At 40.1% G+C, this 18,295-nt stretch overlaps 1 protein-coding gene across 2 annotated transcripts in view; it reads left to right on the top strand.

Annotated features, from left to right (window-relative positions):
* The window catches only part of NTRK2 (neurotrophic receptor tyrosine kinase 2), a 326,277-nt gene that overhangs the window by 67,372 nt on the left and 240,610 nt on the right, over nucleotides 1-18,295 (top strand). For both annotated transcript variants that reach the window (XM_072959196.1, XM_072959197.1), the window contains exons 13-14: nucleotides 2,173-2,273; nucleotides 13,410-13,509. In XM_072959196.1, the coding sequence (XP_072815297.1) occupies nucleotides 2,173-2,273; nucleotides 13,410-13,509 (201 nt within the window). The remainder of the gene's footprint in view (nucleotides 1-2,172; nucleotides 2,274-13,409; nucleotides 13,510-18,295) is intronic.

Raw genomic sequence — 18,295 nt, 5'->3', positions numbered from 1 at the left:
GGTGTGCTTGATCCCCTGGAATAAATAGGGATCTCCTGGGAATGTGGAAGAGGAGACACCAAAAGTCCCCTACACTAGCTTACTAAATATCTTATCTTTCTTCGCTATTTTAATTGAATTCCAGTGATGTTTTACTAAGTGTGAAAATCCATCTTTAACAGGTTTTCAAACTACCTTCATGACCAGGAGGCCTGTGTGGGGAAGTAGCAGGCTGAATTTCAAGACTTGGCTTGAAATTTAAGCTTGATTAAAATGTTACATTTATATATAAGGTCTATAAACTCTTCTTTTCTTTAATTTTTATATATATACCCCTTGACATTTTATTTTTAATATAAAACAATTCTGTTTGTCTATTTATTATGTGTGTGTGTATTTAACTTGAGCTAAGTTTAACTAGGGAATTATATTGTCTTTGTCTTCTTAATGCATGTTAAGCTGTATTTCCTCCAAGCTGTGGTTTGGGTGATTTTGTGCATGTGATTTGTGTATTTTTGTTTTGATTTGTTCTGATATGGTTTAAAAAGAGTATCTCAAATTGTATCTCAGAGAAATAAGTTTGAATTGTGATTTTCCATTGAAAAATTATGTTTTGGACTCCTCATTTTCAGTAACTTTAAGACTCTAAAAATGTCATCTTCCCATTGGCCTCAGATCCCTCTTTGGATCATTGGGCCAAAATGTCATGATATTAAACTATAGATACTTTTAATGATTTAATTTTGTAACTGGATATAATATGAAGAAGGAAAATAAGCAAATAAATGATATCTCCTAGTGTTTGATTGAGATTAATAAGTTGTAATGCATTGAAAATGAAAATGGGGAGAATATAGTTTTGGAGTGCAGAATAAAACAGCAACAGATTGAAAATATATACTTTTTTCTGTTAGTTTTCTTCCACATTCAAAGGAACACTCTGCTAATACAAATATAATTTAAATTGATTGCCCCGAGGCCAGCATGATAATTCTGCCAAGGGAAGATTAACTGGGGCTGACTTAATAAGGTTGCTTGTTCAGGATGGAATTGAAGGCACCATTTAGAATAAAAATACAGAACATTTATAAACAACATTGTCTTCCATAAGTGTACCGAAAACCTTTTATGACTATCATATGTAATATTACTAATAAAAACTTTGGCTGCTTACAAAAAATCACTTATTTCCATCCTGATCCATGTAGACAAAAATTGATTGGGAAGAGCAACCACATTTGAGATATGGCACTGTGAGAACATATGCTCACGGTTCTTAATGTTGTACTGGTGCAGTTCCCTATGTATTTATTCTGAGACTGAAATATTGGTAATTCAGAATTCTCCAAAAAAGTTCAGATGTGGACACAAGTTCCCTCTTGGTGCTGATTCCACATTCTGTCTGGAGTGGCTGTCTCTTACTCAAGTCAGATGCTTCTGCCTCAGAAATCTGTGTTGCTGATTTCAAGTCTGGTTCATGTCCGGGCTCTGTCGCCTTCTTGCCGGTTGACCTTGGACTAGTCATTTACCGTTCCTCAGCTCTCATTCTTCAGCTGTAAACCTGGTGGTTAGACTCGACTTCTAAAGACCCTTCCAAGTCTATAACTCTATGACTCTTACATGGTTGATTCTCTTTTGTATTTATATCAAGTACTTTATCAAAAAAGGAGTATGTTCTTTCTTTAAAAAAATTTTATTGAAGTGTATTTGATTTATAATGTTAGTTTCAGGTATACAGCAGAGTGATTCAATTATATATACACATACATATTTATTTTCTTTTCATATTCTTTTCCATTATATGTTATTACAAGAAATTGAATATAGTTCCCTGTGCTATACAGTAGGTCCTTGTTGCTCATCTATTTTATGTAGAGTAATATGTGTTTGTTAATCCCCCAAGAAGGAGTATGTTCTTATGTGCAAAGAGAAAGCGTAGACCTGGTTTAGAATTTGACTGACAAAGCAATGATGTAAAGATCTGGGCTGAATACAGATTTGGCATCCCACAGCCCCATTGCTGCAATGGATTTAACCCAACCGCCAAGTCACATTTCTCCCCAGCCACGCTGTCCGTGGTTTGGAATCTTGTGATTTGTCTTGTTTCGTTCTGGGTTGTACTGTGGCCTTGTGTTTGTATAGCAGCCTGATGACAACTTCATGCTTCCTTCTCTGTCCTTTCTGCAATTTAAGACTATGGGACTGCAGCCAATGACATCGGGGACACCACGAACAGAAGTAATGAAATCCCTTCTACAGATGTCGCTGACAAAACTGGTCGGGAACATCTCTCGGTGAGTGGGACATGTAGTTGTCCCCAGACTGGTTCTGAGATTTTGGATGCTTGAATATGGGAACAGTTCAATTCCCGTCTTTCAACAAGACATTTTTATCATTCAGATGTAAATGAAGTGTTGAAGTTTGGAGGAACTAATAGGAAGGTTTAAGGGAAGTGATAAAGGTGTCCTGCAGGCTCTGACTTACTGCTAGTGGTTCCTGTTTTAAATATCTGTCCTTTAAAAAGTTATTTCTAGAAGAGCAAGAAAACCAGCTTTCTCATTCACGGACATGTATAACTATTCCTGTCTCTACACCTTTATACTTGTTTCCTTAAATATTTTAATAAAAAGGTCGGTGCCCACCAAATGTAAGGACTCCAGTAGGTTCTGGAAGAGACTGGAAATAGGAAGATATAAAAATGTGAGTGAAACACAGGTCTATCCATTTGGAGCTTAGACTTAAGTCAGAGATGTGAGATGTGAATGCTAGCGTCTAAAACACAAACAGATGTACACCAGAAATTAACACCACATTGTAAACCAACTATACTTACAATACAATATGATACGATACGATACAGTACAATACAGTACAGTACAATACAGTACAACACATCTAAACAGAGGCTGAGCAAGGCAATGTGAGAGAGAGAAGCAGAGGAGCCCGTGCCCTGTTCCTTCCTGTTGGGAGGGCCAGAGGAGTCTTTGGGGGACAGGTGGTGTTTTCCACGGCCTGTGCAGGATGCCTGGGATTTGAACACAGAGGAAATGAAGGGAAGGGCATTTTGGGTATGTGAGCAAGAGCTTGCAGTCCTTGATTGGAAGGAAAGTTGTGTTAAGGGCAGCGGTTGGAGGCAAGGCTGCGCAAGTTGGCTGTGCCAGGCCAAGTGAACCACAGTGCCAGGGGGTTAGAGGAGCATTGAAGGGGCCGTGTGTGAGCAGCAGGATCATATCTCCCCAGGACTCCACGGCGGGGCTGCTCTGTCATCTGCTCCCATCAAGACCCAGAAGATTCCTTCATTCTTTTCTTTTCCTCACTCACGCACACCCAGTTGAATTTCTTGCAGGTTCTGCCTCCTTATAGACTCCAAACCCATCCGAATCTCCTCACCTTCTCTGCCATGGCCACAGGCTAACCCAGAGGTTAGCCAGCTATGGCCCTTGGGTCAAGTCCAGTTTCTACTTGTTTTTGTAAAGCCTTCAGGCTAGGAATAGTTTTTACATTTTTAAGTGGTTTGGGAAAGAAATCAAAAGGATGACATTTCCTGACACATGGAAATTTTATGAAATTCATATGTCAGTGCCTATAAAGAAAAGTTTTACTGGAACATACTCATGCCTGTTTACACACTGTCTGTGGCTACTGCTGTGCCCCACTGGCCTGTGGAGTCGTTGCAGCAAAGTCTGCACGGCCTGCAACAATGGAAACGTTTACCACCTGGCCTGTTTGCCACAATTGCTTATTCCTGGATGACTGCCACCCTGTCCTCTCTCAAGCTTGTGATCTCCTGGCCTTTCTCCATAGAGCAGCCTGAGTGACTCTTTTTTTTTTTAATTTATGTTTTTTTTTTTAATTTTAAAAGTTTCAGGTGTACTGCATTGTAGTTCAGCATCTATCTACACCACAAAGTGATCATCCCCACAGGTCTAGTTACCGTCCATCACTGGATAGTTGACTCCCTCTACCCATTCTGCCCACCGCTGACCCCCTTCCGCTCTGGTAACCACTAATCTGATCTCTGTATCTATGAGTCTGTGTATGTTTCATTTTGTTTGTTTTGGTTTTTTAGATTCTACAGATGGTATTTGTCTTTGTCTGAATTATTTCACTTAGCGTAATACCTTCAAGGTCCATCCATGTTGCCATGATTGGCAGGATTTCATTGTTTTTAGTGACTAATATTCCATTGTGTACATTTATATATATATATACACCAAATCTTTATTCATTCATCTGTTGATGGACACAGGTTGTTTTCATATCTCGGTTATTGTAAATAATGCATTGAACATACAGGTGCATGTATTGTTTAGAATTAGTATTTTCATGTTCTTGAATAAATACCCAGAAGTGGAATAGCTGGGTCATATGGTAGTTCTGTTCTTAATTTTTTGAGGACTCACTATACTGTTTTCCTTAGTGCCTGCACCAATTTACAGCCTCACCCTTTTCTCCACATCCTCTCCAAAATTTGCTATTTCTGATCTTTTCAGTAACAGGCATTCTAATGAAGTGATATCTCATTGTGGTTTTGATTTGCATTTCCCTATAATTAGTGATGTTGAACATTTTTTCATGTGCTTGTTGGCTATCTGTATGTCTTTGGAAAAAATGCCTATTTAGGTGTTCTGCACATTTTTAACCTAATTGCTTGTTTTTATGTTGTGAGTTGTATGAGTTCTTTATATATTCATATACCCTTATCAGATATATGATTTGCCAGTGTCTTCTCCCATTCATTAGCTTGAATTTTCGTTTTGGTGAGAAATCCCTTCACTGTGCAGAAACTTTTTACTTTGATGTAGTCCCGTTTGTTTATTTTTGCTTTTGTTTCCCTTGTTTTTGGGAATCAGATCTAAACTAATGTCAATGAGGTTACTGCCTAATTTTATAGTTTCAGGTCTCACATTGAAGTCTTTAATCCATTTTGAGTTAATTTTGTGTATGGCAGGAAATAGTGGTCTAGCTTCATTCTTTTCCATGTGGCTATCCAGTTTTCCCAGCACCATTTATTGAAGAGATTATTCTTTTTCCATTGTATGTTCTTTGCTCCTTTGTTGCAAATTAATTGTCCATATATGTATAGGTTTATTTCTGGGCTTTCACTTCTGTTCTCATCGTCTGTGTGTCTTTTGTGCCAGTACCATACTGTTTTGATTGCTATAGTTTTGTAGTATAATTTTAAATCAGGGAGTGTGATACCTCCAGCTTTGTTCTTCTTTCTCAAGATGTTTTGCCTTTTCAGATTCTTTTGTGATTCCATACAAATTTTAGGATTATTTGTTCTAGTTCTATGAAATATGCCTTTGGAGTTTTGATAGTGATTGCACTGAATCTGTAGATTGCTTTGGGTACTACGGATACTTTAACAATATTAATTCTTCTAGATAATGAATACGGAATATCTTTCCACCTATTTCTGTCTTTTTCAATTTCTTTCATCAGTGCCTTATAGTTTTCAGTGTGTAGGCCTTTCACCTTTGGTTAAATTTATTCCTAGATACTTTATTTTTTTGATGCAATTGTACATGGGATTGTTTTCTTAATTTCTCTTTCTTACAGATCATTATTAGTGTACAGAAATACCACAGGTTTCTGTACATTGATTTTGTGTCCTGTGACTTTACTGGATTCATTTATTAGTTCTAATAGTTTTTTGGTGGAGTCTTCAGAGTTTTCTATATAAAGTATCATGTCATCTGCAAATAGTGACAGTTTTACTTCTTCCTTTCTGATTTGGATGCCTTTTATTTCTTTTTTTTGCCTTATTGCTATGGCTAGGACTTCCAACACTATGTTGAATGAAAGTGCTGAGAGTGGGCATCCTTGTCTTGTGCCTGATCTTAAGAGGAAAAGCTTCCAGCTTTTTATCAATGAATATGATGTTAGCTGTGTGTTTGTCATATACAGCCTTTATTATGGTGAGGTATATTCCGTTTATGCCCATTTTGTTGAGTTTTTATCATAAGCGGATACTGAATTTTATCAAGTGCTATTTTTTTATTTATTGAGATGGTTGTTTATCATTCATTTTGTTACTGTGATGTATCACATTGATTGATTTGCAAATATTGAACCGTCTTTGCATCCCTGGAATAAATTCTATTTCATTGTGGTATACAATCCTTTTTAATGCATTATTGGATATGTTTTGCTAATATTGGTTGAGGATTTTTGCATCTATGTTTATCAAGAATGTTGGCCTGTAATTCTTTTTTTTTTCTTTTTTTTTTTTTGGTGACCTTTTCTGGTTTTGGTAATGCTAGCTTTGAATGTGCTTGGAAGATTTCCTTCCTCTTCAGTTTTTTGGAAGAATTTGTGAAGGATAGGTCTTAAATATTCTTTGAACGTCTTGTAGAATTTGCCATTGAAGCTGTCTGGTACTGGGCTTTTGTTTGTTAGGAGAATTTTGATTACTGTTTCAATCCCCTTACTAGTAATTGGTCAATTCAGATTTTCTATTTCTTCATAATTCAGTCTTGGAAGATTGTGTTTTCAAGAGTTTATCCATTTAATCTAGGTTGTCTAATTTTGTGCAAATAGTTGTTCATAGTAACCTCTTATGATCCTTTGCAATTTTATTTATTTGCATCCTCTCTCTCTTTTTCTAGATGAGTCTAGCTAAAGTTTTATTGATTTTTGTTCATCTTTTCAAAGAACCAGCTCTTAGTTTCATTGATATTTTCTATTTTTTCAGTCTTTATTTCTGCTCTGATCTTTATTGTTTCTTTCCTTTTACTAATACTGGGTTTCACTTTTTCTTCTTTTTATAGTTCCTTTAGGTGTAAAGTTAGATTGTTTATTTGGGATTTCTGTTGTTTCTTGAAGTAGTCCTGTATGGCTATGAACTTCCCTCTTGTAAACACTTTTGCTGCATTCCATAGATTTTGGTGTGTTTATTTCTGATTTCATTTGTCTTTATGTTTTGTTTTATTTTGTTTTGTTTTCCTCCTTTGATTTCTTCAGTGACCCATTGGTTGTTCAGTAGCATGTTGTTTAATCTCCATGTTTTTGTGGTTTTTCCCATTTTCTCTTGTGATTGATTTCCAGTTTCATATCATTGTCTTTGGAGAAGATGCTCTATATGATTTTAATCTTCTTGAATTTTATTGAGACTATTTTGTGACCTAATGTTTCCTTTCAGCATGTTGGCTATGTCCTGCACTCCTTTCTGACCTATAAAGTTTCTGCTGAAAAAATCTACGGATGGTATTATGGGGTTTCTCTTTATGTAGTAAGTTGATTTTCTTTTGCTGCTTTTGGGATTTTTTCTTTATCCTTAACTTTTTCCATTTTAATTTTAATGTGTCTTGGTGTGTGTATTTTTGGGCTCATCTTATTTGGAACTCTCTTGGCCTCCTGGACCTGGCCTCCTTCCCCAGATTAGGGAAGTTTTCAGCTACTGTTTCTTCAAATAATTTTTCTGGCCCCTTCTCTCTCTCTTCTCCTTCTTGGATCCTTATAATGCAAATCTTATTCTGCTTGATGTTGTCCCGAAGGTCCCTTAAGGTATTTTCATCGAAAAGTGTTTTTATTTTTGTTTCTTTGTCTGGGTAAGTTCCATTGTTTTGTCTTTTAGCCACTGATTTGTTCTTTTACCTCATCCAGTCTGGAGTTGAGCCCCTCTAGTGCATTTTTCAGTTATAACTTCTGTTTGGTACTTTCTTATAGTTACTGTCTCTTTGTTGAGAATCCCACTGTGTCCATCCATTCATCTCTTGAGTTCAGTGAGCATCTTTATGACCACTACTTTGAATTCCTTATTGGGAATATTGCTTCTCTTCATTTTGTTTAGTTCTTTTTCTGAGATTTTGTCTTGTTATTTTGACTGAAACATATTCTGCTGTCATTTTGCTTAATTCTCTGTTTGTTTCTACGTATTAAGTAAATCAACTATTTTCCCCAGTATTGAAGGAGTGGTCTTATTTAGAAGATGTCCTGTAGAGCTCAGAAGTGTAATCCTGCCTGGGCACCAGAGCCAGTTACTCAGGGGGTGACCCTTATGTGGGCTGCATGCATCCTTCTGTTACAATGGGGCTGCAGCTGCTGCTATGGGGCACTGGGGCAGGGCTGGCCCAGGATGGCCATTGCTGCTTCAGGGCACTGGTGGGTGGGTTATGGCTTGGCCAGCTGTGAGACCTGGCTGAAGCATAGGGGTGGGCAGGGCTCTCAGTGGGGCACACTCACTGGTGCTAACGGGTTAGAGGGAGAATCCCAAACGGAGTCTGCAAGGTAGCCTGAGATTGCAAAAATGGCTCCGGCCAGTGTCTTAGCCCCTGGGGAACATCCCAGCTGGTTCTTGCCTCTCTGGCAGAAGGTTCAAGATTAGTAAGTGGATCCTCTTCACTATGGTTCATGCACTTTTTGATCTGGTGTTTTTATGCTGATTTTCAGGTCAAGTGAGGCTGTGCACAAGCCCTGTAAAAGTGGGTTGTCTGTTTCCTGCAGTTCTGTAGGTTTTCCTGGGCGTATTCCCTATTGGTTTTCAAACCCAGGTGTTTGGGGGTTTCATCTCTCCTGTGCAGGACCTAGAGGTTGGGGTGCCTGATATGGGGCTTGAATCCCTCACTATTCAGGAGAAAGATCTCCTGATTGTGGATTGCCCCTGGGGTGTGGATTTTTCCCCTTGGTGAGCTCGTATCTCTACCTCTCCCACCCGTCTTGATGCTCACCTTTTCCCCTTTGTTGTGGGGGCTCTGTTCATCTAGCTTTTAGGGCCCTTTCTGAGGGAATTACTTCATATTTAGTTGCAGATTTGTTGTGTCCATGGTAAGAGGTGAGTTTAGGATCTTCTTGTACCACCATCTTGAACCCACTCCCCTGAGTGACCTTTGTAAAGCACACATCAGATCACTTATTATCATTTTCAGAGTCTTCCCAGTGCATTGTAATAAAACATTAATTATAGAAGCCCAGCTGCTCATGGTGGTAAATAGGGCCATACATAGTTTGCCCTTGTCTGTCTCTCTGGCATCATCTCCCACAGTCTCCTCACTGCTTACCTACTGTCTTTTTTTTAATGCTCTCTTGCATGCTCCAGGCTTACTCTGTCTCACAGCTTTCCCATTTACTCTTCCCTCTAGGAGGCATGTAATTCCCAGTGGTCATCACACGGCTTTAGCTAGAGTGGCCAGCAGACAGCCATGACCCAGTTTCCTTTTCTTCTGAGCAGTTATTATTGTGCATAATCACCTTGATTATTTGTTTACATTTAAAATCTTTTCCCCTTCCTGAGACTCTTTAGTAGGATTCTTGGTATAGGCAACACGGTCAGCATTTTTCATGGCTGTATTCCTAGTCCTTAGAATAGTGTCTGGCACCTATCAGATGATGAGATTAATGATGAATACTATAGAATGAATTGCAGATCAGAGGGATTGGAAGTGGGGTGCTGAGTTAGGGGTCTGGTGCAGTAATAAAGGGATGTGATGTATATTTAAACCAGGACCATGGCGGCAGGACCAGGAGGCTCGTGAACAGATGTGACTCAACTGCAACCCAAAACATGCATATGCAGTATTTGGAGACACACAAACACAGCACACATTTCCGCAGATGACTATATGCGGTACATGGAATAGCAAGGACGAATGGCGTGGTAAACCAACTGCAGAATGTTTTCTCGTTCCTGCCCTGTGCAATCTATTTCAGTTTTTTATTCTCATACCAAACCACTCAATGTTTCTTGGTTTAAGAAAGTTGTTTGTATATGTAAAGAATCCAAGGAGCATGTGTTAAGCCCACAGATGTATATGTATCCCAATTACTAAAATTTATATGCCAACTTCAGTTTCCTTTTTTGCATCCAAGTGATAAATTTAAGCCCCCGATTGGCATATCTCGATGTGTGAACTGTCTATAGTAGGGTCACTTGGAGGGCAGGATCAGCAAAAATAATCTTCGTTGAAAGTCTGTATGTTTTGACTCCACCTGTGGCCCCTTGAAATCTGTATGAGAGATACAAGGCAATGTTTTGTAGAATTTTTAAAAAATTTAACAATTATGTGTGGATCAAATATTTGATACCTAAACAGATCCTGATCACAGGGAAGGTTAGATTAGAAGAGTTTCAGAGTCAGAAAGCTGATACAGAAGTTAAGGGTATTTTCAGAGCATTTGGAAGTCAGGCTCAAACACTCACCTTTCTGGTCCAACAAATACTCCTCAGAAACCTTGCCGGATTTTCAGAGAAGAACAGCTCCTTTTCCTGTGCTGAGAGATAGCCTCAGGTAAAAACCAACCAAACAATCAACCAACCCAACCAACCAAACAAACAAACTCACTCCTGCTTATTACCCACGTGAAGACCCCCCCGCCACACACACACATAGTACATGAAGCTCTGTGTTTATCAGATAATTGGTGTTTGAGGAAATGAGTCTTCTCATTGTCACAGGAGTCTTTGTTTATTAAAGGGTTCTTTATATTTAGAGCTGCTTCAATAGGTTTAAATATTTGTTAGCAGGTCATTAGCCGCTTTTCAGGAGTAGAACTCATGCCCATTTTCCAGATTGACTTAGACATTCTATAAAGAAGTAGTGAGTGCAGGGTGGGTTTTATTATTCCATGTACAAATGAGGTAGCAGAGGCTTGGAGAAGTGAAGCATTGTTAGCTCTCACAGCTGGTAAAGGCCAGGTGTCCTGTGCACATGACCCAGGTCTCGGGAATGCCAGTCCAGTACTTTCCAAAGTGGGTAAGAGACTGCACTGTGGTTCTGTGGAGAGGTCCTGAGACCCAGGGCAAGTCCTCCAACCTCTCTCCACCCCAGTTCCTTATCTATAAAATAGAGTTTGAACTTGGTTATTGAAATATTCTTTTATCTGCAGAAGTCTGGAATTTAATAATAAGGTAGAGAAACTTGTAGATAAACTACTATGATCTTTTTCCTAAGGGAAATGTTAGTTAGAAATAAGGATTAAAAAGAACCCACTCAAAATCATTAGGTAAGTTTGAGGGAAATAACCTTGGTTAGAACAAGTTGATTTGTGACTAGTCTTTGAGGAATCACCAGCAGTCTGTTTGTATGGAGGCCACAGAGACAGAGTTGAGTCTGCACTCAGACATTTACAGAAGCGTTCTCTGGGAGAGCCACTCACAGCTGAAGGACCAGAGGAGAGCGTTGTCACACCTTTGCTCCACCGTAGCCAAGTGTTTGGCTTGTGCTCTTTTCTGTGCTTTGTGGCTTATTCAAGGCCGTCCCTGTCTGACCCCACCTGCAGGTGCAGCGGGAGGAGTAGCCATATGTTTTTATTATCCTGCCTTCACTCTCAGCTACACGCTTTGGAAAGGCTGTATAGTGGATAAATCACACTTGATTCCAATCTCAGGCTTGAGACATGTGATCTTGGGCTGCTTGTTTATTTTCTTCTAAATCTCAGTTTCATCATTGTTACCATCATAGCCAACATAATTTATTACCTGTTATAGTAGGCATTGTTTTGAGCCCATTATCTGCATTAGCTGATTGGGGATTTATAACAACCTGCAAAGGAGAATGATTATAGTCCCTATTTTCTACATGAGGATTATGAGATGCAGAGAGGTTGTCATTGGGAAGCCATGCAGCTAGTTAAGAGGTAAATTTAAATTTCAGTCTCAGGAAGAATCCATATTCTTAATTTCCTCTCTACACTGCCTTGCACTATGAGCTGGGTTTATCAGTCAAGATAAGCTATGCAGCAGTAACAAAAATCCCCAGATTTTAGTGATTTGAAACAAGAGAGGTTTATTTCTTGCTTCATTGTTGGCTGGGTGCTCTGTCAACCACATCCTCATTCCAAGATGAGGCTGACAAGGAAGCCACCTTTTGGAAGGTTAGCATATATTACAGCACAGAAAAAGAGAGCACCACCCTTGGCACTATTAACGTGGTTCTTACTGTTGAATTATTCTTTGTTGTGGGGGGCTGTCCTAGGTACTAGGATGTTTAGCAGCATCCCTGGCCTCAACCCACTGGGTGCTAGTAGAACCCTACTCCCAGTGGTGACAGCTCCAAATTGCCAAATGTCCCCTGAATGCAGCACTATCCCTGGTTGAGAACCACTGCCTTAGTCTAAGATCTCACTAACAATGAAACCCTCCTGGCAGTGACACAAGTCTCAACTCATCAGCCAGAACTAGTCACATGAACCCAACTCACCATAAAGAAGCCAGGAAGTGAATCCGACAAAGGGAAACACAAGGCAAAACAGAAATGTCTGGGAAACAACACTAATGATGACCACAGATGGGGACAATAAAAATATGCAGATTAAATGAAACAATGAAACTTCAGCATTCGAGTCAGTGTGGGCATCTAAGACAATTTAGAGCAGGAATAGGCAAACTATGTGCAAATCCAGCTATCCATCTGTTGTTGTAAATAAAGTTTTATTGGAACATGGCCACACCTGTTTGCTTGCATATTGTCTATAGCTGCTTTCACACTACACCAGTGGAGTTGAGTCGTTGCAACAGAGACTAAAATATTTACTATTTGACCCTTTACAGAAGAAGCTTGCCAACTCCTGGTTTGTAGAAACAAGATTTTTTTGGGGAGGGGAAGCAGGACTTTGGGGTGAACAGCAAAAAGGGAAAAAGATGCATAGCTCTGTGTCCATCTTAGTTTCTAAATTGTCAGTATGCACTAAGCATTATGCATTGTGCCTCTGTGATCTCCAGCTCGGGCTTGTAACAAGATTCACAAAGGTCTGCATTACTCTCTCTATTTGTATGATCCACATCTAGCAATTACACTTGTAAATTAAAAAAAAAACCACTTTGTATTGATCTTTCTCATACATAGAGAAAAGTCCACGTATCATAAGTCTACCACCCAGTGCGCTTTCACAAGCTGAACTCACCCCAGGTGCCCTCCTGCTCCCTTCCAGACCTACTTACCACTCCAGGGCACCCTGTCTTCTAAGAGCAACAATAGCCAACTTAAAAAATTTTTTCTATTATGGACAGTTTGCAAACATGTACAGCAGTAGAGGGAATAGTGAAATGAACCCCACTGTATCTTTCACCAGCTTCAAAAATTATCAGTATTTTGTCATTCATGTTTTATATACTCTCTCTCTCCCCTCTCTTCACATGAGTAGGTGGGTAGGCAGGTACATAGGTAGATAGATGGGGAGAGATCAAATATACATCTGCCTATGTGCTATATGGTAATATAGGATTATCAGTATATTAATCTATATAATATAAATTGGACACCCACTTGTATAAGCTTTAACTTATGCTTTCTCATTTGTAGGGATAAAAATAGGACCTACGTATTTCTTCCTAGAGTTGTTGAGGATTAAGTGAACTGATATCTGTAAAGCTCTTAGAAAAGCAAGAACTAAGTATTCAATAAATAGTAACTGTCTTCACCATCATCAGCGTCATCGGGGTACAGGGAATAATTAGCCAAGTCCTCACTGCCCTCCCTTCCTTTCTCCAGGTCTATGCCGTGGTGGTAATTGCATCTGTAGTCGGATTTTGTCTGCTGGTAATGCTGTTTCTGCTGAAGTTGGCAAGACATTCCAAGTTTGGTATGAAAGGTAAGAAGGGTTGTGTTTATTTTACTTCTTACGTGGAATCATTTTTGGCTTGTGACTAATGCTAATTACCACCAAAGAATGAAGCGGCTAGATTGATGGTGACTAGGGTTTAAGGCTGAAAAAAAACAGCCACAAGGACATGATACCACAAATCAAGATGGAGCGAAGTCATATTGATTGCTCAGCACTACCCACTCTCCAGGGAGGACGGTGGTCCCAGAGGCCGCAGAACTGGTTTCCTGAGTTTCAAGTGACTAATAAGGATAGAAGTAAATAGCGCCTGAGTTTTACTTTGCCTCAGAAAGGCAGGCAAGGCTGAGTGGCAGCAGGCTAGTTCTGGACACATGTACTTCGGGCAGAAGGGTCCTTTCTGCCGCACGCTTGATTTCCAGCATTTCTGTGGTACGCCTTTTGTGTTGCTACTGCTTTTTCAGATTCTCATCTTTTGGAATTTAAAGTGTTGGGAAGCAGATTAAGAACAGCCATTGGAGGGTCATTGAAGCTTTGCGAACGAGTGGCTTTTCATTTTAGTGGAAAGGTTCCAAGTGCTCGATGAAAAATTAGTGTATGTTGTCCCCAAATAGACCGTTGGTTTCTTTTAGAGGACTGAAAATTCATTTGGGTGGGGAGAAACTTATTTCAATGTTCTTGTGATGTTAAGTAGCCAAGAGTTTCAGTAATTGAGCAACATATGCTCTGAAGTTTAAACTTATGTATTGACTCACCTTATTGTTGAATTTTGTGTGGTCTCCTGTAAATGGCCATTAGCTTGGGAAAGTTGTGAGGAAGGTTTAGTGGTGTCTTAATTGTTGGGGGAGACAGTCTGATGGGTTTTCTTGGTCTTGTAATGGCTCATTACAATTTCTATTGGTGTTGCTTGCTTAGTTGCAAGTGACGCTTAAGTAGCAAGAAATTGTCCAGCATACACTGGACTTTGGGCTGGATCAGATCTATTTCTGATATTTTCTTCTCTCCCTTTGTTGGTGCCCATGACCAAGAGTCCCAAACCTGAGCTGAATGAGGACAAGGAGCAGTAAATTTAGCCTTAAAAACCCCTAAACCTCCTCCTGACTCCCCCTTTGTCTGCTGATGCTTGGCGTATCTTTTGAAGAAGGAAAGATGTCTCATTCTCCAATTACAACAAGACTTGGGAGAGAGACTGTATATGACAGTGATTTTCATTAATCCTTTGGTGGTGGTTTGCAGACTTGACTTTGCCTCAGAAACCCCTGGAGGGTTTGTAGAAGTATAGATTTCTGGGCTACCCTGAGAGTTTCTGATTTAATAGGTCTGTGGTGGACCTAAGCATTGGCATTTCTGACAGTTCCCAGGGGCTGCTGTTGCTGCTCTTCCCCAAGCATTCCTGGAGAATCACTGTCCTGTGGGGTAAACCTGGGCGCCCATGTCTCTTTCCGAGTGTGACAAGGTGTGAGAGGCATCACAAACCAAACTCACCCACGGCTTCAGAGTCCTTTCTGGGTCCCCATGTTCTGCCGGTGCCCAGGTCTGGGCTGGGCTACTGCGCCTACACGCTAGGCTGCGTGTCAGCCACCTACCATGGCATGTTGTTCTCCTCATTCCTTAGAGGCACTTGGGATGGATGTCCCCCAGCAGAGTTTTTACTGGACAGAGCCAGATGCTAGCATGTTCACTTTCCTGTCTTGAGGATTTAGTCTGAAGCTTTCATCTCATGGGCTCTTCAGAGAAAGGATCTGTCCAGGTCCTCTGGGAGCTCAGAAACACTTTGAGAACCCTAGGAGCAATATTTGGGAGTCACTCCCCACCCGAACTTGGTGTTAAGAAAACAAGGGGTGGACTGATGTGTGAGTGTGAACACACTGTCTGTAGCCCAGTGATGAAGGACAATAAAAAGCAGATGTTTTGTTTCAGAGAAGATTGTATTTGATGTTGTGACTCCGTCACTAAGACTGAAGCAGTGTTTTATTTGGATAATTTGGGGGACCACCGTGAAAGCACCTACATTTTCTGAGTATAACCTAAGGGTACCCTTAAAGAATTGTCAAAAGATTTTGCTTAACCTTGTTGCAGAGCCAGTAAATGACTTCCTCCAGGCAGTAACTACTATAACATATGCTTTACGCCCTTATTTTTAGATATAAATAAGATCGTTTTTAAAAATTTGTCTCAGAGACTCACATTCTTGTTTAGAATAGCTCCTTTTTCTATTTTTAGCTACATGTCTGTCTGTGCTGTGATTTGAACAAAATGGGCCTGAGCTGAGGTTATTGTCTGACTAGTCAGATGCTGAGCTGATAATCTGGGTGAAAGAAGGTGAGGCTCATGCAGTGAGTGTGAGCGAAACTGCATAAAAGGTGGGGTTTAACAGTTAATGTAAGTTAATGTAATTTAAATGCTATTAGAGCTGGGATGACTGCTGAAAAAACATATGTCTTAAAAAGGGAAGAATATGTAAAAACACAATTATACTGCCTGAAATAACCAGGAAACATGTCAGTTGTGATTTCTGAGTAACAACAGTACAAAATGTATGTCACCTTGGCCAGAACCAGTGGCTTGGTTCCATATGAGAAGCCCATGGCTGACATGCAAATGAGCTACTCCAAATATAATTCTGGCCCCCATTAGCAGCTTCGGGGAGATTCTACCCCCATTCGTATTCCTTTGTCTTGGAGACAGATTGAGACTGAAGGATGGCAGCCAGGCTACCCACAGGTGTTTCCAGCTTTTTGCCCATCCCCAGCATTGTACACTTCAGCATCCACTGTTTCAAAAGTAGCAGTGTTGGGATTATAAATTACAGTTTAATACTATTGTTTTGATGGGCCCGGGATAACACAAACCAGAAATCTCTTAAAATCACACTGCAGCTGAATGCAGGGCAATGCAAGCTTTATGGACCAACCCTGGAACCCAAATATCATTGATGGCATTGCTTTCCATGGGAAGATGATCTCTAAATTCCAGACCAAGGAGTTAAACCTCGATCTTAGAATACAAGAGTGAGTCTTTGAGAATGGTCTGTGTGGCTGTAAGCTTCATAGGGTTTTTTCTATCTGTTCTATCAACTCACCACAACTGAATCTTGATGGTGCAGTCTAGAACGTAGAGGCCAGACTGTGAACTCCATGTCGACAGGGTTCATATTGGTCTTGTTCGTCATTACTTACCCAGTGCCAACGCCCAAGTTGGCAGTTCTTAATTAACATTCCATCAATATTAATTTTGGAATATTAATTGTATCAATATTAATTGATGGAATGAATGATCACAGAGCTTTTAATTTCATCCACTTTGGTTTGGTGATTGGAAACCAGTTACTATTCGGAAGATAGCTCGTATGTGAATGACTGAAGAGAGATCTTAGACTTTCTCTGAGTTTCTAAACTTAAAAAAAAAAAAATTCCAGATAAGTAATGGCCATAGACAGGAAGTCGATGCTTTATGGGTTTTCACACACTGTTTTAAACAATGATTGTTGTTTAGGTTTGGAGGATTCACATTAACTTTCCATTTTGCACATGAGTGCCTTCAATTTCTGCTTCTCTGCCTCTGAATGTTCGGCCTCAGAATATGGATCTTTGTCCAGCTCTGAAGCTGGTAGGAGTGCCAGGTGGTGGCTCCCATCTTGATGTTAACCTAGAAATTATATTTCATTGTCCCTTGACATGTTTTAAGCCTCTTGTTGCTAGTGTCCAATAGACTACCCGCCCTGTTTCAATAAAGATGTCAAGAGGTAGAGTTTACCCCAGTCCATTTCTCCATGCTCATTTCTTTTGGTTTTTGGTTGAATATCTAGTTACCATAATTGCAGAGCCTTGAATAAGGCTCCTCTGTTAGTGCTTGGCCATCTGCATAGGGATTACTCATACGTGCGTTTAATAAGGATGCATGAACTATGTAACACATCCATCTGAGTTGGTGTCTATATCGATACCCCATAGGTAAACGCATAATTTTATCCCTTGTCTTTGAAGATTTTGCCTCTGATTGATTTTGATTTTAATTTTCACTGAAATAGTGCTCAAGGACCTTTCCAGAGCAGCTTTATTGCCAAAGGAACAGGCAACCAGGCCTTTGAATGCTCTCATTTCTGTTGTAACCGAGTCTTGTGTTTAGTTCTCACATTGCTTCCTGGCTCCCTTTCTTCGCTGAAAATGGAGAAGTGCCCATAAAGGGGAAGTGGAAGCATCTAGGGGCACGAGGGCTGCCAAGTCTTCTGAGAGTGCTTCGCGTTGGGAGCCCTGCCTGATGGCGTCAGTGGTGGACAGGGTTGGGGAAAAAAAGGGAGCCAGAAGGGCTGAGAGGGGTTGGCATTCATCTCGCTAGTGAAGAGTAGTTGTGGCCATCAGCTTTCTGTTCCTCGTGTTTCCTGATGGAAGTCCACGTATGATACTTATGCCCTAAGTCCTGATGCATCTTGGTCCTTTGAGACGAAATTTCAAAGTGACCTGAAGAGATCTCATAGGAGGAACTGGGAGAGGAAGGCTTTTCTCTCATCCAGTGTTGAGAGCCCACAGATTTCCTCTGCAGCCTCCGTCCCTGCATGTAAACTGCTCATATGCCTTCATTCCTCCTATTCGAGCAGTGGATATTTCCAATTTCCAATTGACTGAAAAACTACGCTGCCTGGGAATGCAAAGCCAGGTTTTAACTCCAGATTCAAGGTCCCCACTTGGAAGTGTCTCCTCTTATAAATGATCTTCTAAATGTCTTTCAACAGCACCCAAAAATCTGGTTATTTAAAAATAGTCATAAACATACTGGGGCCAAAGCTAAAGAGGTTGAAGGTTAAAGCCTTTTTATA

The sequence above is a fragment of the Vicugna pacos genome, chromosome 4 (genome assembly GCF_048564905.1).
Source record: "Vicugna pacos chromosome 4, VicPac4, whole genome shotgun sequence".
NCBI lineage: Eukaryota > Metazoa > Chordata > Mammalia > Artiodactyla > Camelidae > Vicugna > Vicugna pacos.
Note: the sequence above shows the minus strand (reverse complement) of the source record. Positions and strands in the feature narration are given on the sequence as shown.